At 37.4% G+C, this 21,174-nt stretch overlaps 1 protein-coding gene across 3 annotated transcripts in view; it reads right to left on the bottom strand.

The window, feature by feature from the left end:
• Window positions 1–21,174, bottom strand: part of KCNQ5 (potassium voltage-gated channel subfamily Q member 5) — a 259,328-nt gene that overhangs the window by 62,527 nt on the left and 175,627 nt on the right. For all 3 annotated transcript variants that reach the window (XM_048938247.1, XM_048938248.1, XM_048938249.1), the window contains exons 2-3: window positions 20,847–20,937; window positions 7,116–7,242 (exon numbers count right to left, since the gene is read on the bottom strand). In XM_048938247.1, the coding sequence (XP_048794204.1) occupies window positions 7,116–7,242; window positions 20,847–20,937 (218 nt within the window). The remainder of the gene's footprint in view (window positions 1–7,115; window positions 7,243–20,846; window positions 20,938–21,174) is intronic.

Here is a 21,174-nt window from a genome sequence, read left to right as displayed (position 1 = left end):
AAAAGTGTAATCTTTAAGAGGAGACTTCATGTTCCAGCATCCTGGTGCTGAGGGGTGGGTCGACAGGAGAGGAAATTAACATGTGCAGGACATGCCCAACTTGCTTTCTAGATTTATGCAAATATTTCTACATAACTGTATTAAACTTGGGATATATTAAACTCTGTTACAGAATGAAACAATGCTGTTACATTGTAAAATTCCTCCTAATTGCTCTATTTAACACAGCAGCTGTAAAAAGGAGAAATTTAAAACCTGTATTTTTTCCTCCTGTATACAAGTTATTTTATTTTTTTTCAGCAGCAATTTGAGGGCAACCATGCAAGGCACAATCATTAAAGAGATTGTTGTAATTCCCACTGGACTATTGTGCCCATCAGGCTTCCAGTCCCTTAGCAGCGCTGGTGGCAACACACAGCTCTCCACAAGGACATAAAAGAATGGAAACATCTGTGGAAACCAACATTCTTCAAGCCTTCTAATCGCTTATAAGCTTATTGCAAGGCTGGATGAAGACATCTGGCAATCAATTTGACTATTCTGAATGTAACACTGGGCAAAACTTGCATTTGTAAGCCTGTATCTACAGTCCTCTTTTAGCTCACACTGGCTCCTGCACTAATGACCTGAATAGAAATAGATCAGTCTTCACAAAAGGCAGCAATAAAGCCAAAACATTAAGTAGGTAAAAAGTAATAATAATAATGATAATGCAACTCAAACTGAAAGCACCAAAGAGGCTGAAAGTCATTCAGCAAACGTAAGACAGAAGCACACTGCCCGCTACTGTATGGTGCAGGGTGAATATAAAACAAACAAAAGTGTGCACAAAGGTTTGTCACTAAAGTTTCCCTATTTTCATACTGCTTTGAAACTATTCTAGAAAGATTCCTTCAGTACATGCCAAGCAGATAATCCTCCTTAGACTTCTTCACATTTCGTCATCAGTGCTCAGAGTGTGAGGATGGGTTATCATATGAGAAAGGTTGTTTTTTTTTCAGCAAACACCTGCAGGAGTAGTTAATTGTGGCTCAAATGAACCGACAGTTGTCTGATGTACCGTGCCAAGGGATTAACATTGACATTTATGTTCATATGTTGCTTCAGCACCCCTAAATAAGTATCAGCTTGTTGGTATGAGGGCTGCTCTGAAAGTAATGCCACCTATTATGTTGGTGCATGGCTTCAGAGGAGGATGTTGGTGGTATGGCAGTAGAGGTTGAATCTTCCCACCAATAACATTTTATTGCCATGTGACAGATAACAGCAGAGAGGCAGACACCCAACATGGCGTCTGACATGGAAGTGCGTACAAAGGAAACAACAAGGAATTAAATTCCTCCATGCATTAAAAATGGCATCCACTGACTTTCACTGACACTTGCTGAACATTTGTGGAGACCAAACAATGGATGTGTGCACAGTGAAGCTGCAAGCGGTGTGTTTCAGCAGTGGTAACAGTGATACGAAAGACAAGCCAGATTCTAGATGACCAAACAGATTTTTATGAGCATGGCATGCAGGCTCTTTTTTGCCACTGGCAAAAATGCGTAGCTAGTGGTGGTGACTGTAGAAAAATAGCATTTGTAGCTGAGAATTTGTTCTATCTAATAGTGTTTTTGTTCTCTTTATAAACAACCGTTGTCATTTCTATATAAATGAATAGGAGGCATTACTTTTGGAACATCCTGTTGTAAGAGATTATTCTTTTACGTCATTGTTTCAAAGCTTGCTGGGTACACAGACGGACAAGTCCAAGCAAGGCCTGGGCAAGGGCTGAGAAATCCTTTGTCTGAGGGACACAGATGGACAAGGCCAGGTGCAAAGAGAGAGAGAGATAAGCCACAGCTTAATGGCTAGGAAGCAGTCTTTTGTGGAGGCTTATCTCAAGGAAGATGGCCATATCAGGAGGTGCTGCACACGACTTTTACTCAAATGCCCAGGAATGCCATGATGGCAGAAGCAGAAGGATAAAAAGGGGACCTACAACCGTGAGGTTGAGGTTTTCTGGCAACAGATTCCTCATGAAGAAGAGGTCTCTGACATGAGAAGCCTTATGACCTGCCTCTCTCCCTCCTGGACTTGCTCTGCGCTCTACTAGCATGCTGAAGAAGAACAAAGGTGTCTGCTATCAGATCCCTCACTACGGAATGCCTGCATGCTGACAGACTCTCCTGGTCCTGCTGCCTGAGTGCTGCTGCTTCCTCCCGCGTTTATCCTGCTGATTCTTCCTGCTACCTGCTTGCTGCCCAAGGCCAGCCATGCTGCTGCTGCCCTCCCCCTGAGCTTTTGCCTCGGACCTTCAAAACGGCATGGAACGGGACCGCTGCTGGATCCTGGTGGTGACTATCCCTGCTTCATGCAATTCTAGCTTATTTCCTATCTTTTTTATCATACTCCTTCCCTTCCCCATCTCCCTGATTGGGATTTATAATAAACTGGTCAGACCAACATTTGAACCGTTGTTTCTTAATCTCATGCCAGGTATACAGATATTAAAAGAATCTCATCTCCCTCCTAAAAATTGGAGCGAGACACCTGTATAACACAGGTCTGAAATATGGTGATATTGCAAGCTAGTGATTTCATCAAGAAATTATATGTGTACTAAGGTAGTGCAGTATACTATACTAATGTAAAGGGTAGGAGCAGAAGTACAAAATAGCTAATGTCTACTTTAATAGGATGCTTTATGAACCTCTACGGAAATGTTATGAAACGATTCCAATTTCTGCTTGGAGAGCATAACTCACTGTTACAAAAGCAAAACGTTTATTGCCACCGAAGGTGCAATTCTTCTCAAAGAGGAGTCAAGGGAAAGAGCTGACAATGATCACAGATGGGAGTTGCAAAGAATGTCACACTACCAAAGCAGCTGATGTACAGCATGATAGCTGGAAAGACGCCAAGAAAAATGAGTATTTCCTTGAATGTCAGTTATGCTCTGACATATTATTCTCTCACTTTTTTAAAAATGTGTTTTTTAGATGCTATGAATGATGGAATTTAAAAACAAATCAGCTACTTTACTGTTCTTGAGACTCCGTATGCTGAGGCAGGCAGATAAGTGGCTTTGGTATAATCATGTCTGACTCTTAACATTTCACACCCATGCTTATATTAACAATTACTTAATTTTAGATTGGAGGAACATTTACACATATCTAAGGTAATTGGAGCAATTTGTCTATTGGTATGATGGGAACTCAGCTTAGTAAGGCAGCACATGAATACCTCAAATCAAATAAAGAAAAGTAGTGAAAACATATTTATAGACTGGGCATCTCTAGTAGCAACTAGTCAGTCCCTGAAAAATGCCAACAAAATTGAAGATAACAAGTCTAAAACAAGGAAATGTTATCTTCTTCTTGCACTGTTAGTTGCTGAACTCCTACTTACTGTAATTTTCCAAGTCATTGAAGCCTTATGATTCACAAGAGGCACCGGAAGTTCTATAATATGTATTTATAACACACAATATTTTATAACACATAATATATAATAATAATTCAGAATTCTTATATGTGTAGATTTTGTGAGATTCAAATATGAGAGATCATAAATCATTTGAAAGACTCCACAAATAATTTACAGAATCTGAATGAATGTGTACAAACTAGTGTATTGTGTTAATCATGTGATATTGATCTCAGGAGACTTTCCCAGTAAAAATGAATGAATTAGGAATCATTGAACTTTCTAGTTCAGGTACTAACTTATGTCAGTCTTATTTGGAATGGACACAACCACCTAATACTTGGGAAAATATTTTCAACAGCCCTCTAAGGAAGTAATTTTAACATCACCAATACTCGCTTTATAGTAAGAGGTCTCTGGCTTTTAACACACAAGCTTTATCATAATTTTGTATTTCTTTTGTGATTCACTGCTGTCCTTCACAATCCCATGCTCTAACTCACTTCGTCCATTCAGGTGTGGATCTCTTCTAATTTGCACTACCAGAATCCGCTTTTTACAAATGTCTGTTCTTCGGACAAGCCAAATTAGAACTTCTTCCATAGAAAATGAGTACAATTGACACAACCAGGTGACAGGGTAAACCACCGTCTCTCTCTGGACTAAAATTGTTACTTACTGATGTTTGGATAACTTCAGTAAGGTTGAGAGATGATTTCCTGCTCCAAATATGCCCAAACAAACATTTAACTATACTTTATCTAGAATCCAGAACCTGGATTACTAGCTGCTCTAGATGACTGGGAGAAAGGGTCCTTCTTATTTTGATGATAAAAAGATCCAGCTTAAATATAAAATAGTTTTCCTTAGGGAAGAGGAGTTGATATAAATAATTTTGATTTCAGTTAATCAGTATTTTGTCAATGAAAAACCATTTAATTAAAAAAAAAAACAAAACCAACTCACTAGTCTTACTGATTTCTTTGGCCATCAGACACTTCAGCAGATGCACAGAATATGCTCAGCACTCATATAAAAATGTCAGCCCCTGAGACTCATGAAAATGGAATGTGTCACTACCCCACAGCTCCTCAGAGGGAAAGAAAAAAATATAAAAAAAACAGTTGAGTCAGGTTGCCCAATCCATGTCGGTCACTTCTCTGCTCCAGATAATATGATAGCGATACTAGCGGTGAAATCAAGACCCATGTCAATTAACAAATATAGGCTGTTCAATTCTTTAACACATTCCAGAGGGAAATTTCAGCATGAACTCAGCAGCAAGGATTGTCAAATATGAGGACATTCCATTAAATATTAGTTTTAAAATATAAAGAGTGACTATTCATTGCACATAACTATGGCTGCTGAAAGCATCCAAGGAACTTCTCAGTTTCCACTCTAAACACTACTTTTGTGAGCAGGTTTTCTAGAATGAAGAGGGCAGGGTGTTCCTGAGATAAGTTCAGCATTGAGCTGGCAGCAGATGTTGGGAGAATGCCCCACGAAAAACTTTGCTCCTGCTGGAACTTGGTCTGGTTGGGATTTACAATGAGATGCAATGTGAAATGTGTCTCTTTGGTCAAGCATATACTTAATTACAGACCATCACTGGGTTATTTAAAGTTCAAATTATAGTAGAAAAGGACTGTTTATATTGTTTATCATGAGCAGCACATTTACTATCTGGCTGCATTTAAACAGTACTATGTATCTAAATACCAAGGTGACAAGGCACAAAACACATCATGACATAAAGACATTGAATTAAAATAAATTAAAGTTTCAACAGATCTTGCAACACTTCAGATATGGATTTGTTTATAAAGATCTGCCAGAAGTACCATATGATGGCTCGTTACCACTTTAATTAACAAAAAATAGATTCCAGTAACGTACAATTGCCACTGCTATCATCTAATGCTCTGAGATGTGGTTTGCCAGCCATGAAGTTAATGATTACAAATAATGAACTTAAGCTTCCTGTTGGGAATTCGCTCATTCTGCATCATCAACAGAATGTGAACTTGTGACATTTCCATCCTGCTATAATTTGACAAGAAGTAAAATAGAAGCAGCTGTGGGGAAACTACTAACAGGCTAAAACCGAAATACATACAACACCGTACCAGCTTGTCAGACTATCAGTAATTGTAGTTGTCCTGGAAAAATGTTATATTACTAGACATGGGCTAAGTTAAAGTTTCTTAAAAAAATTCTGAAATGAGAGTTTCAAAAACCAAATTTATATTGAGAATTTGTGTAATGCTGAGGCTTTGAAATTCTGTGCTCAAGTCCTGCCAACTACATGGATGGACTTAAGAATTTTTTTTCCATAACAGACACACAGCAACAGTGGAAGAGCAACTGAAGACAGAAAAATATTATGTACAATAAGGAACAGCTACCTTCCTCTTAAACCACATGTAATAGAAGTTGTAACAGGCAGAAATTTATGAGAAAAACAGCAATTGCTAAGTAAATACTGTTATAAACTAAAAGTGTTTTCAGAACCCAGCAAAACAAGGAACATAATTGGTGCAGTTACCTTACTAAAGTAAATTTTCTGCAGAAGATTAAAATAGTTGGGAAAAAATGTTTGACTCATAAAACTATTCTTCTCTGCTATGGGAGGCCCTTTCTCAGAGCATTCAGATTGCAAAATAATGAGATATGCCGCACTACTGTACCACAACCAGAACTGATCGCCTATGGACTTTGTAATTAGCAAAAACATAAAGGACCATCAGTACCTGACTGCTGCTTGCTACCACATGTAGCAAGGGACTATTCTTATCTTGGTGCCTTTTGGACCATTCTCAGAAAAAGTATTTAAAGGCTTTTTTAAAGGACTTTGCTTAAAGTATTAACTAATCAGCTGATAACATCGGATGTATGAATGAGATATTTCAAGGGAATTGGGAAAGACAGAGGGGAAAGTTGATAGCAAGATCACAAAGAGAAGTCTGGGAAACTCTCTAGAAAATTAACTCCTTCCACATCAAATATAAAGTGAAGTAATATTAGGTCTCAACTATCCTTACAGCCTCTATCGGTATCAGGGTCCAGAGGGGAAAACCTTAGTAATAAATTATATAAATGAACATTTACTCCCATGAGTTCATAAATGATGTACACAAGGATATTTAAAAATAATAGCCCCATTCTTTCTTCTGAAAACAGAACTGTCAGAGATCATAGGTTTATTCATCCCTTTTTCCTACCAAAGAAAAATGGATAGATTTGCTTAGATCTAAATGAGCTAAGTATTAATCTTAACATAGCCACAATTAATGCTCAGTCCCTTACAATTTCCATTTCTCCACTAACGGTTTCATTGCATGTTTCTATTGTGCATTTTTTGTAACTGAATTAGTGTGAAATATGGTAAAGGTGTGGTATTGTAAATTGATAATAAAGGTTGAAAACAGAAAGGAACATGCTGACATTATATTTCATTATCCTCATCCTAAGAAGAAATAAGAAAATGTCTTCTGGAGAACATAAGAAACACATGCTGACTGGTAATTAGGAACCTTCTGATTTTATATCTAGAGATTCTTTGGGTGGATGACAGTTGACACACAGCTATTTTGGATTTATACCTGGTGACTGTAAACTACCTGATTCCATTGGTTTCAATTTAGAAGCAAAATAGAAGGGAGTGTTTTCATTTTTATGTTAAAATAAACACTCACCTATTACACAGAATGGTTTCCTGGCAAAGCGCAGTCTTCCTTGCCATCCTCGGTATCGACAACAGCATCCAGCAGACCAAATACGAATAATAAATTCCAAACCAAAGACAACAATCATGACAAATTCCTAGAAAAGACAAATAAGAAAAACTTTTAACAGATAGCCAACATGGAAGCATTAAGAAACACCATACGTGTCTAGCAATCCATCTTTATCACCAGATGATCCCAAAGCCAATCTTGGGATCCTGCTCCTCATCATGGTTGCTGGAAACACAGCCCCCAAAGTTTCCTGAGAAGCATACAAATCTAACATGCTAAAATCAGCTACTAAGTATGAAACACAGAAGGGCTACACCCTACACACGCAATGTAAACTCAAAATTTTCCAGAGAATTTTGGAAATTGAGGATCAGACCAAAGGTGGTTCACATAGCTAGCGAGATATTATCCATGCCCATGTTCTTATTTTGAAGGCCGAAAGTTGTGGTAAAGATTTCTTCATTGTACTCCACAATAACAGTAGATAGGTGAACTGACTGAGATGATGAAGAAGCAGTTAGGGAATCCATTTGTTCCCAGAAGTAAGCTAATACATGCAACTGTAATTATATAAAATGAGTACGTAACTGTTTGTAAGATAGCAAATAAATATTCACGATAGGCATAATTTTCCCTGGACAAGTTTTTGGAAACATCCAGAAGAATTTCCCTCTTTGCCTAGACTGCATTTCTTTCACGTTGGAATCTTCTTCAATACTGTTCATCTCAATAGCAGCAACAAGTTAATGGAAAAAAAAAAATCTGTACAACAGCGAGATTAACAGAATTTTAGCATTATAGATTGGAGGATAATTCGGCTCTATATCTTAAGGAAATCTGAATGTCAATAATATGCAGTGATATAATATCTACATACTGGTTCAGAATTATTAATTCTGATATTATTTTGGAATACCATAAGAAAGTTACAGGCTTTGAAAAGATAAAATTTTTGTGCTAACCCAAAGGAGAAAAATACTTGAAGAAGGTTATTAAGCAGTTCATCCCAAAGAGGATGAAAGCTGTTTTTTTATTAGGCAGCCGAATGTGTTTCTACATTCAGGAGAAAGCTGTCCCTTCAGCCAAAGAATTTGTTATTCCTACAGGATGTGGACTGCTGTGGAAGCAATGGGAAAACAGTGTAAATAAATTAGAAAGAGGAATGTCTACAAGGGTAGGGATGATCCAATATTGTCTTTTCCTCAATAAAGCATTTGGATGTTTTTAGACTGTAAGATCCTAAAATTCTGGAAGCCAGTAAGGCTACAGAGATCACATATATCAACTCAGGCACTAATTTACCTGAACTAATGACAGTATTAATATTTTGTCATATACAAGCTTATGATTAATGGAAGTACATTGAAATATTCTAAATTTAATTTGCTTTTGCTTCTCAATATCATAGAACAATTTGAAAACATATTACTCCATCTTAAAATGGCAGCTTGTACAGCTGCATTGCACTGGAAGATTTTTTAGGCCCTCATTATTGTCTTCATTTCCAATTCTGTGAATCCCATACTGAATTCATAAATCACAAAAGCAAAATGGGATCTCTTTGCTAAAATGCAGCTAAAGAAAGTGTTATTAATATTTCTGGAAGAAAAGAACACAGGGAAAAATGAGTGTGACTGTTTAAGATTTGCTTTTTATTCATCTTTAGCAAACTTCAGCTTAATTCCAATGACTGAGCTGTTGTACGTTAGAAAAGATTACGTGTAAAGCTGAAAAAGTTTTCCATATAGTAACTGTATTTTGTACCAGCTGCCTATCGCGTGGTGCATCATCACCTTGTATGAAATTGTGTGGGCCAAGAATAAAAAGAAGACAAATTGAAAAAAGAAAAAGGAAGAACATGCATTTTAGTTGTTTAACTACCACTTTTACAGTGTCAATTGTTGAATCTGATTTACACATTGTTAGATGATGTCTCTGAATCTACAAGGGTTGAAAGCATGTGTCCATGCCATTTGACATCTGATTTTCTGAGAAGTTACACTTTGGGGTAGGGGTAACAGATACTGAAGGAAGAAAGGAAACATTCTTTGTTTCTAGTAAAATCTTTTCCTTGTTAAAGTCACATTCTGTTTCATTTCACTGGTTTTCCTAGAAAATTACTGTGCGTACAGATGTGTAAGAAACATCTCCCTAAGTAAGCACCCTGAGATGTCACAGGCATCCTTCAGCCTGTGCAGGCAGTGCTGTGTGTGGGAGCTGATCCACACAGGCAGGAATGAGTCCTCCATCACATCCCTAACCCCAAGATTCCTGCTAGGCCTCCCCACTGTGGAGCTGGCATGAATGGAGAGCGCTTAATGATGCACAAAGGACTATTCTATAGCTTCATTTCGATTAAATTAGTATCATAAAACTGCTGGTAGAAGTTGAAAAGTGTTAATTTTTTGGTAATTTAATATTCCGGTTCCTATTAGTGCTATGCAGCTTTGCATTTGTCATCTTTACTACCATTAGCAAGTACTATTTGCTACAACACTCAATTATGCAAAGATGAGCAGAGTCGTTGTATGCTGAAAGCATGCTTGAGAGTCTTTTTTACTGCGTGGTCTCTGCTTGGAGGCAGAAATCTTTGTTCACTCTATGGGAAAAACAGTTACAATTTCTAGCAACATTACAAACTTATGCACAGTGATACACTCTCAAAATTAAACTTTCTGTTAAGGGAACATTATAAACAGCAGCTGTAGTTACAGTAAGTGAGCTCATGTATATTAAACGTGGCTCTGTGAGTTGGAATGATGATTTAAAAAATTCTGCATCAGGCTTTCTTACACATACCAAATTTCTGGAGGTTTTAAAGTACATTATAAGGCTGAATAACAGAAAAGTCATTGAATAAGGTGGAGATGGGATTTTGCACTTCTTTTTGCACATTCTGAAATAGTAATATTTCAGAATGGTCTTTATATCCCAGCCACTCCTACTTCCTTGAAGAAAATTGAATTTAAAAGGAAAACATCATCGTGAATGCAGGAAAAGGATTTTCCAGAAAACGTAAACACATTCAAACAGAAACTCTTCACAGCACTTTTATGGGTCAGTTTTGGATTGGTTCAGGTTGAAACCAGAAAGAGAGAGTCCCACACGACTGAGAAACAAGTAATGTTTCAGTAATCAGTGCAAATCAATCACAATATAAGACAAATCTCTGTCAAGGTTAACTCAGGCCAGGGAATAACATTAGTTTTTTCTACAGCAGCTGTACTGTCATGAGCTTTCTGGTTTGTGATGGACAAAAATTGGAAGGATGCATTCCAAAAAGGACCTTTCTTTAAAAAAACAAAAAACAACCAAAGAATGACTTCTAACCATAAATCTAGACTTTTAAATAACTTGCTTTTAGTTTCTTAGCAATTGAAACATTAAATCAGAGCGTAATTAAAAAGGCATGTGAAGGAATAAATCATTTGAACAAATACGACTTGCAGGCTTGCTCTAGAAATGACACATTTGAAGTATCTTTTTCCTGTGTATTATATGATGGAACATCATTAATTTTGGTTCACTTAAGAGATATATAATAACAACTTTTACGTTGGAATGGGAAAAATCTTTTATGGATGATAAATCTGGCTTCATTCCAAGTTTAGCATGGCTGAATTTGAACTGATGTGCAGGTAAACAGCCTAACCCTCCCCTGATGTTACAGCAAGGATCCCCTGGCCTTTACTGTTGTCCTTGGCCTTGTCAAATCTACTGTCATCCTTTCCACTCCAAGATGCATTCCAGTCCTTGCTCCACAGTGATTTCAGCTGTAACTTTCCTGGCTGATTTACACTCGCAGCTAGTCTCCCTCTAAAACCAGCATGGCAGATCCACTGGTACTTCAGAAAGAAGAAAGTCTTTTTTTCTACTCAGAGCACAGTTTGTCCAGACTGATCTCATTCTGAAATGTTTCTACATGCACAGCTTCTCTTGTCATGGAGAGCTATGCATATGCAAGAAGCAAGGCTGAAACATTTGGGCTTAAAATATTCAGTTGTTTTTTACATAAGGAATAGAAATGCCAGTGTGTCCCTGAGGTTTTTTTTTACATCTGCATGTGCCTTGGTTGCTTTGCCACTGGAACAATGAGAGTTATGAAATGGAAGGAAAATAAGAGATCATCCAGAGCAAGGTTTCTATTAGCAAAAGGTCCTGCAGGACCTTCATGCAAGGTAGCTACAGTGTGTGCTTTTGATTTTCTTATATTTTGCCCATCTAATTAGAGTACCAAAGACAATTTGTTGAAATTGTCTGTATTAGTATCCTTCTCAGATTGTTTTTAATGATAAGTATTTTCCTCAGTGTAACATTAAAACAATACAAAACAAAAAAAGATTTTTATCATAGCTTTCTTGTTCATTAACATAATTCTTTATTAAAACTTAAAATAATTTGATGCACTCCTGCTGCTGAAATCAGGTGTCTGGACGGCAGACTATCATTTCATGTAGTTAGAGCCATTTCTATGATGAGAAAATGACCAAAATTGAGCACTCTGAGCAGTTCTTATAGGAAGATCCCGTTATTTTGAAACATAAATAAACCAGGTTTGGATACAAGGCATCCATGCACAAGACAATAGCTCTGCTGTTATTTTAATTATACTTCTTGTATGGAAATTGGGATACTATGTATTCCAAAGACCGCTGAAATAGGATAATGGAGCTGCAGACTGCCTGCCTTGAGGTCACCAGAGAAAAGGATCTATAAATGACATTATCAGGAACCTAGGACATGTATTTGAACATATTAAATTAATATCCTGAAATGAGCTTTAATCAGGCTATAAGTGCTTCCATACTGAAGACAATACCTCTGTAGTTTAGCTGCACTGCAGATACTCATCTGGTGTAAATCAGCAGCTTCTCAATCAACACAACAGGAAGAATAGGAGGAATGAAGTCATCCGACAGCAGCTAAGGAGCTGCTGTTCCCACTTCCCTAAAAACACATCAACAGGGACATCAGGTGTCACCAAATCAGTGGGAAAAGAGGAAGAGTAAACATTTTCACATCCTTTCATTTGTTGACTGTTTTAAGAATGTCACCAGCTGCTGAAATTTCTTTATGGTTACACAGGATGAATAGTTGATAGTATTCAAATAGCAATGCTTTAGTATACATACTCAAAAAAGATGAGAATGTTTTCTCATTCAATTAAAGCAAGAACACCTCAGCTTCTGCACCCTTCTTTCAAGCAGAAAAACCTTCAGCTGATTCAAAGCATTGAGCACCCAAGTTGGGCTCTTGTCGTTAATAGACACTGTTGGGAGGTGATGGCAGTGCAGTGCTACTCCATTTCAGTGAAACCTGAGAAAGTTTTGAGCTGTAAACAGCTGTGCTGCAGAAGCTGCTGTAGGACTCAGAATGCTCCTGTTACTCTGGCCACTTTCCAGATTAAATTCAGCAGATAAGAATATATGCACATGTTACTGTTCAAAATAATGGTGTAATTTGAACCAGATCATTGGAACCAGAAGATCTTTAAGGTCTCCTTCAACATAAACCATTCTATTAATCTATTATTATTATTATTATTGATTCAGCATTAGAAGGGATGATCTTTGAACTAATAAGCTAACAAGCGTATTTACATGCATGTAGATACACCAACAAATGTTTTAATTCTCTCCAACAGCAGTTTAGCAGTAGAAGAGGCTGCCATAAATATGAAAATATAAACCAGAGCAGACCCTTGGTCTGGCATATAAATCATAACCAGAGATTGCAGTGCAGCTCCCAGCAATGCCCACTAAGTGTGAAATATGCCCTTTTGTTTTGGTCTATTATCAGTTTTATAATGAATGTGATACTTTTACAACACTGGTTTTCCAAATTATGATTAAGATTTCCCATGCTGATTATATGTTAATGGAGCATTATTAAGAAATCAATTCTATGCCTTTTAATTTAATATGCAGCTACAAGTCTATTGATATAATATTAAAACCTGAGTGTATGCTTAGTTTTAATTAGCTGCACATTATATAAGACTTCTCTATCCAATTCCCTTTTAGCTTTTTGTTTATTATCTGATATGGCACCTATCAGTCATGTTTCCTTATTCATTTACAACAGAAAAAAAAAGCCCAGAATTTCTATGTCAAGCAAAAACAGCTTTAACTCAGGCAGCAAAAATGCACACTGGAATAAAGTAGCTGCCATTTGATTACTTATAGTGTTTACCATATCAGACCAAATTTCTAGTACTGAAACTGTGCTAATCTTCCTTTACATCCACAGGGGAAGGACAGAAAGCCCAGGACAGCTTGGGATGCCACAGAAACAAATGCCCTTGAAGCACCAAGATCCACTACCAAAGTAATTTCCCTCCACACAGCATCTGCAGGTTACCATGCTTACCATCTAAGTGCATGCATCAGCGAACTTATCCCAAAGCTCCTTTTGGCTTTTGGAGGATGTGTTTCTTCCAGAAAGACCCTGGCAACTATTGAAAACCCCTTTCCAGATAGGGAAAATTGCAATAGCAAATGTTGATTTCACCGTCTATCCTGTTCTACCCCAGACACAACATCATCCCTAAATATCGTGCTTTCCTGTACCTCAGATTTACACTTACTGTTTTGCTCCAGGTCATTTGTTTATGCCAGGTACAACTACACTTCTGAGATAATTCCTGAATGGAGACAACACAATAAAATTCACACTATAGAAAAATCCTCTACTTTCCCATCATCTTTGTATCCTACCTTATGCTTGTTTACATTTTCTTCCACTGTAGCAAGCGATGAGCAGTGAATGGTCTCATTTTAGTTATAAAATTATCTGCATGGTCAAAACAATGAAGTGCTGTACAGCTGTACCCAGGCCTTTGCATCTCCTCTGTGATTTTTTCACGCATTTTTTTCTGCTGCTGTCATGTTTATTATGTCACATGCTACAGGCAGACGTTCAAGCACATCTCTGTAGCAACACAGATCCCAGACCTCCCTTTTGAAATGTTCGTGAAGAATTTGATATCTTTAGCTCTGTCCAGAACAAACGTAGAAAGGTGCCAGAGCAATCACAGACCTTGAATCCTTTTATGCTCTGTCATCCATGCTAATTTCGTATTGATGCAACGGGCTTAGACTAGTTGTTATGGCTGAACACATGTATGTGAATTAACTGGTAACATTTGGCGTTCTGAAAAGTGGAGGGGAGTGGGATATTCTTTTATTCTTCCGTCTTTGCATGTTTGGACTTGATAAAACCTAGAGATTCAGCAAATGATATTTGCTGCATTCTTATTTATTTCTTCTTGAAGTTTCCCTTAGCTCATCAACAGAGCTTCTGTAGGAGCATATCAATGTATGCTTTGATTACTGGGAGACCTCTAGCCATCTGGGATGATGTAGTTGGAAATGTTTCCAGTACCAAATACGCTCAGAAAGTAATTTCAAGAAAGTGTTATATGAAAACTGGTAAATTTTGTCAAATAGGACTGGGAAGGTACTTCACTCAAGCTCTCAAAATGCTGCTTATGCCTCACGTCTTTACTGAAGTCATTCACGTCTGCCATGTCAGCATTTCTATTACTTGTGTGAGTCTTCATTTACAATACTTATATTCAGTTCTCTAGACTCAGTGAAGAAGTTGACTTGCTCCCCTCTTTTGACTCCAATAATTAAGCTTTTAAATCTAGTATATCACATTTTGAGTTTTACAACTGCCATTCATGGAGTGTTTTTCAGCTTTTCCTACACTCTGTTTTTCAAAGTTCATGGAATTTTGGTCTTCTGGAAAAAGAGAAGAGCAAAATCCTTCCACATCCTATCAAAAACATATACATATATCTTTGTGAGACATTCATTTCCTGTGATCATATCTACATTTGGTGTAATCAGCCAATTCCTGTCAGCTTCAGATTTGATACCAGAATTATTATCCTGTCCATGACATACATCCTTTCCTTAGGCATTCCATGAAAGCCTCTAAATTCAAAGCAACCAGTTCTTATTTTGCTAATTCATCACTGTAACTCACCCTCAGTTCAGAGTCCTCAGGATTGGACTTAGTTCCGGTATGTCTCTTAGTATTTGCCACCATCTACACTTAAAAATTCTTAATGCTCCTGTTATATGTATCTGCATCTGATCCCTACAGAATTTTTTTATATCTGTCTGTATTTCATACCACAGATTGTGAAGTCCTTAAACTGAATCTTGTGATCAGATTTCTCCTCTCACTTGAGGAAACTTCACATTTTGACTGCAGCAACATGTGTTGGCATGCTTTATCACATCTGTGCTGAAGGGGCTGAGTTGTTTCTGCAAGTTGCTCAGATGGTGGGGTTACTTCTAGGTTTCCAAACACCTTTGATATCACTGATGTGATATCACCATTTTTTCAGCATTTTTTTTCCTTTGATAATATAATGTTTTGTAGATTTTTTTCCCGTAAGCATTATTTCTGACTCTGTACTTTCAATTTGGCAACCTAATATTTCCCTACCAAGGGTCAGGTCCGAATTTTTGAATTCAAAGTTTGAATTTAGACATTGATATCAATCCATTTTTACTGTTACAATCTGCAGTACCTGTTTGTTGCCTGTTTTAACAAGATAGTTCTCACTATCCATATAACAAGTTTGGATCCTTATCAAACTCCTATTCAATACTGTCGAATAGAGCATAAACTATTACTGCAAATCTGCATCTATGCAAAATGCTACACTTATGACCTATAAGTAGTCTGTCATACTACTATCACTTAAATGATAAAAATAGGAGGAAGACATGGAAGAGTCTTGGAAGGAAGACTTGGCTATGGAAGAGTGGCTGTGCAAGGAATGATGCTTGGTTGTCCTTATAGGGAGTACTAGACAGTTGGTTTGGTTCTTTAGCACAATTGTGTTGATCCGTTTAAACTGAGATGTGCTTCTCTCTCCTCAAAGAATTATACTCTTGGTAATCTGAATCATGACACCTCATCAGTAACTTCTAATCCTTCCCCATTTTCCACTCAATCTCCATATCCTCAAGTTGTGAGCGTTCTCCTAGGGAAAGAGTCCCCTTGAATGGCTGGCTAGAAGGCCCTTTCTGCAATAATGGCAGTCCTTTCTTAGGAGTGCATTCTCTGCCTTTGAAGCAATGTTAGTCCTCTGTACTAGGAAACAAAAGGAGTCAGAAAGTGATTGTTATTAGTACCAGCATCTTTTCTACTGACTTTATGCACATGGCTATATAACGTAATGGACAGGATAAGCTAAGTGACACTTACATAGGAACAGGAATATATAAGAAATCTACAGTGTACCCTAAGCACTGCTGAGAACAGATTTTTCAGATACCTTCTTAGTTTCTATGTGATGTGTTTCTTTGTTATGAAATCATTTTTATTTTACTTTCTTACCTTACCTACAGTGTGTGCATATTAGTTTTAAAGGTTTGTTGATTGGTTTGGAATGCTGACAGTATCATCTCTTCTGTTCTCTCTTCATGTCTCATGGTCTTTGTTCCACTGTCACAAGAAGATTTAAGTTGTGGGACAACTGATCCAAATGAACACTACCCACCATTTTTTAAAAAATCTGTTCTGCCTAGCCTTAAAATTTCGTAGCTATCATTTATATGATTATATTCTGGTGGATGGATTCACTCTCCTAGACCAAAGATAACTGAATACACACTTGCCTGCTACAGAGCAGCTATATGCTATGTTTTTTAATCATCCTCCTTCTACATTTCATTTATGGGGTAATATAAGAAGAGAAAAATTTTAGGAAGAGCTTAATTGCTAGAAGCACTCACTAGACTCTCTTTTTGGATCTATCTATGTAAGTGACCACAGTAAGCACAGAAGCTAGTTTCACCTACTGTACACTATCTGCTTTTATGTTTCCGGCAGTTATTACTGACTGAAGAACATGTTCCCAGAGTACATTTTCAGATGCCCTTATTTTGTAGAACTGTAGTTTTTTGTAGTTTTCCATCCCAGTCCTTTTCAAAGAAAAGGACAAAACAGATTTGATGAAACCAATTCTAGAAATTCATGAGTTTTATGATTCCTCTGTCTTGATTAAACATGAAAGTTATGGAAAAAATGGAATTCTTTGCCACTTCAAATGAAAATAATATTCTTTTCTACAGCTTTTTACTTTAAGCCAAAAGTTCTAAAACACTCAAAGTAAAAATGTGTAAATGCCAGGTCAAATGAAACATCTAATCTGATACAAGACTATCTGGACTTCTGATTTGCCAACTCTCTATGGATCATCTCACATTTTCTTGAACAGGCAGCAAACAAAGAGAAGTGAACAAGCTATTTGCATAGCTTTAGCTGAAAATGATCTTAAAATACAGAAAGTTTGGTCATGAGAGTGAATGCCCTCTGATTCCAGTTATTTTTTTTCTTGGCTGCCTTCCCCAAAAGATTTGATTTTGCCTTCCCAGCCTAAGTTTTACTTCCCTTGTGTTTACCATTTGATAAAGTGCCAGGAAATGTACTTGCAGGAGATCAGCAATACGCCAAAGATTATTTTCTTGCTGTGTTAGTTGGATTCTTCAGCTGCTTGTGGCTTTTTTTTGATGTTGAAGTAGATTTTCTTCTACTGTCTGTCTGGGATATATCACTACTGCAGTTTGAACGTCAGAAGTTATGTGCACAGATGAGGCTAAAGCATAATTACAATTGTAGGTACAAGGAGTTTTATCTGATGCTCTCTCTCCATCTGGTTAGGCTTATTATTCCTGAAAGCAAACCTAACCAAATTCATTACTGATGTAGTAACAATTCATATACTCATATATCTGAAAGACTTTCATTTTAAACATAAAACTCAAATATTGAGTGCATTTTCCCCAACAGGCTCCTTGATAAGCAGAAGGTGCCTAGGAATCCAGCAGTGCTTGTTCAGATGCTAGAAATGAAGCCCTGGCTGGGTGCAGCGTGACGCAGTGTGGCAGCTTTGTGCTGGCCCAGAGAGCAGGGCTTGGGATTTTCTGCAGTCCAGATGAGCCCATTAACCACTGCTGACCCTCAGAAGCCCTCAGCTAATACTTCTTTCCTAAACAATTATTTACTTAGAGCTATTGCAGACCTATTGAACTCCATTGTATTTTTTCTGAGAGAGCATTTAAGAGGCAGTGATTCGGGGCTGTATTCTCTGCTCCCCTTTAAGATGATGTTCAGGGAGACAGACAGATAGATAGATACATGGAATGACTGACTGCAGAATCTTCTCGACTCCTCTGGCCTTTGTGGGAAGGAGAAAAAGGTTTGCTTACCTCATTTATACTTCCCTTTTAACCTTCCCATGTAATTGCTAATAGCTGCAATATGTCAAAAGTCACAGGAGCTGGTGCAGGCAGCAGCTCAGGTATTAAGTTGAAGAAACATTACATTAACTTTTAGCCAATTAACATGGCTCTAGGGGGTACCATCTGGAATAAATCTGTGAAGCAAACAGTTCACAGAAACCCAGCAGGCAGCTTTACAGATTGTTGTACTGTACTTCATTAGAAAATAAACACCCATCTTCCATCTCGAGCACGAAGCAAAATGGTATTAAAACAGATCTCTGACAGTTAATACAACTGTCTGTACTAAACGACACACTTGTATGAATTGTGTGAATCACTGTAAGTAAAAGGTTGTGGAAACTCTAGTGACTAATTATTTGTTGGCACAGCCAAAGTAATTCTTCCTGAGTTAAGGCAGAATTGCATTATTTTCTTATTTTGTGTTTGCAATAACTTGCTTTGATAGCATTACTAATATCAGTTAATGATTCAGTATGCCGAGAAGGAGCAAATCACATACCAATAAACTGGAATAAACCAGTCAGTTTTAGCCTGCTTCTGGAATTTCATACTTTGCTGTGTTTATATTTTTCTCCATTAGAGACCCACAGCAGGAGCCATAAAATTTGTCATCACTAGATTTATTCCTGCCAAGGGTTTGTTGAACACATGAGGCTACAGCACAGAAAGCTGGACCAAGCTACTAAAGCTTTGATGCTTCAAGTATTAACTATCCATGCTCTTCCTCCTTACAGTCATTTCTGTGTCGGAAGGATGGCAGAAAACATTAAGTCAGAATTGCTGAGATGAGCAAAGCCCATCTTTGAGACCATGGAAGCAGGAAGCCTCACAGAGTTTCCTTTCTCAAGTCCCGAGCAGCCTATCTCTGTTGATGGGCACTGCCACAAGGACTCTGCAAGGACTGGGATATGGGCTAATGGAGCTCAAATTCCTCAACCTGTCCATGGGAGCAAACCCAGAGCTTCAAAGAACTCTTCCATGGTCAAACTCCCATGCAATCTACAAAAAACCACAGCAAACCACAGGGAATATGCATATCAGCCAGCTGAGGAACTGGCAGTAAGCATACCAGCACAACCAACAAATATGTGACTCATGGGAAATGCATATTTTATGTCAGAACAAATGGCTTTTCTGCAAGCAATTTGCATAAGTACAGAGGGAAACAAATTACCTGTCATAAAATTACTTTCTATCAGAAATTGGGTGTTTTCACACAAAACAATTTTTCCTGTTTTATGTACCAGAAAATCTTTGCAATTGGTGTAATAATTGCAATAACACTGTTACAGAGCATTCAAACAAACTTCCATTTGCAAAGTGTTGCTCAACTGTGCAAGAAATGGAAGTAGATATTAGTAAAGAATTAAATCCCATCACTTTCAGCTGGTTTAATTCCACCTGACATTTTATCCAGAAACAGGGATAATGTGGCTGGGAAGTAGAATGCCACATTAAGCATGGTTCTCCCTGATTGAGCCCTGCTAGGAAGCAGTATGATCAGATGGAGCAGAACGCCACACTTCTGCACCTAGCTAACTACAGTCATTTCATTCAGATATACTGATATGGTAGTACATTGTGCTCTGGAGGCATAGCACACACTGCAATTATGTTTATCAGACTGCTTATGTTATAATTAATTGGGAAGCTGTTCTAAAGACCAGTGCTTTCAGATACATACAGTGATGACAATTGATATGCTGGCATTTGTCAACAGTTACTTCACCTCAGGCATTAACTAACAAGCCACAGCCTTTTGCATGCATGGAACTGAAATAACCATAGTAACTCCAGGAACACAATGATATTTTAATGAGCACTATCACTTATCCTCAGGCCATCACTTGCAAAACTAAACAGCCCATCAAGAAGCAGATTAATAAAGCATCTATACAATACACGAAAAATGCTAAGCGGTTTTAGGGATTCAAGCCATGTAGCTCAGGGAAAAAGAGAGAATTAGAATGCAAAATCATGTAATATGAAAAAATAATGAAGGTACCACATCCTACTGTTGTAACTGCCACTAAAATATCAGTATCTACCAACAGCTACCGGAAATTGGTATCTAAGATAAAACAATTTCCTATTTTAAGTGCCTTTTAATAAGTACAGACCTTATGAAGTATGAAAGGTTGTTCCTTTTCAGTCAATACCAAACTGCAGTAGATAAAGTATCGGTAATAAAACACAGCAGTGCTCAAGTAAAGAAATGTAATACAACACTTACATACTCTGCAAACCACTGACTTGGTTTTTAAAGAAAAAGATGGTGGAATCTTCTATATTAGTATGTCATAATTCTGATGAAAAGTATGGTTTCTTAAAGCATTCAGGAATTCCACGGTGAAGGAGAGAATGTGAGCGTATATAATCGCATTTGTAAAGATGTCTTGTATTTAGAAGTTTCACTTACCAAAATGAAGAGACAGCCAGAGGCAAGTTTTGTGTGTTCAGGAATAGTGGAAAACACGGACAAAATCAAGCAACCAAACACAAGCAGAAAACTGAAAAAGAAAGAATATTAGCAATTAATATTTTTTAGAACCCTGATCCAGTATCTATATTCTTCTCCACCAACGTTAATAGAAGACAATGAATTAACAGTTCTCATTAACAGAAACGAATTCAATTATTACTTGGTCAACTAAAGACGTTCAAATAGCCTCCTCATAATTCTACAGACCTCTTTGCAGCCCTGACGAATTAATGGAAAAAAACCCCATATGTATGAAGATCTTGGT

This window comes from Lagopus muta, chromosome 2 (genome assembly GCF_023343835.1).
Source record: "Lagopus muta isolate bLagMut1 chromosome 2, bLagMut1 primary, whole genome shotgun sequence".
In the NCBI taxonomy this organism is placed as follows: domain Eukaryota; kingdom Metazoa; phylum Chordata; class Aves; order Galliformes; family Phasianidae; genus Lagopus; species Lagopus muta.
The sequence above is the reverse complement of the archived record's forward strand: the minus strand, read 5'-3'. Positions and strand labels throughout refer to the sequence as shown.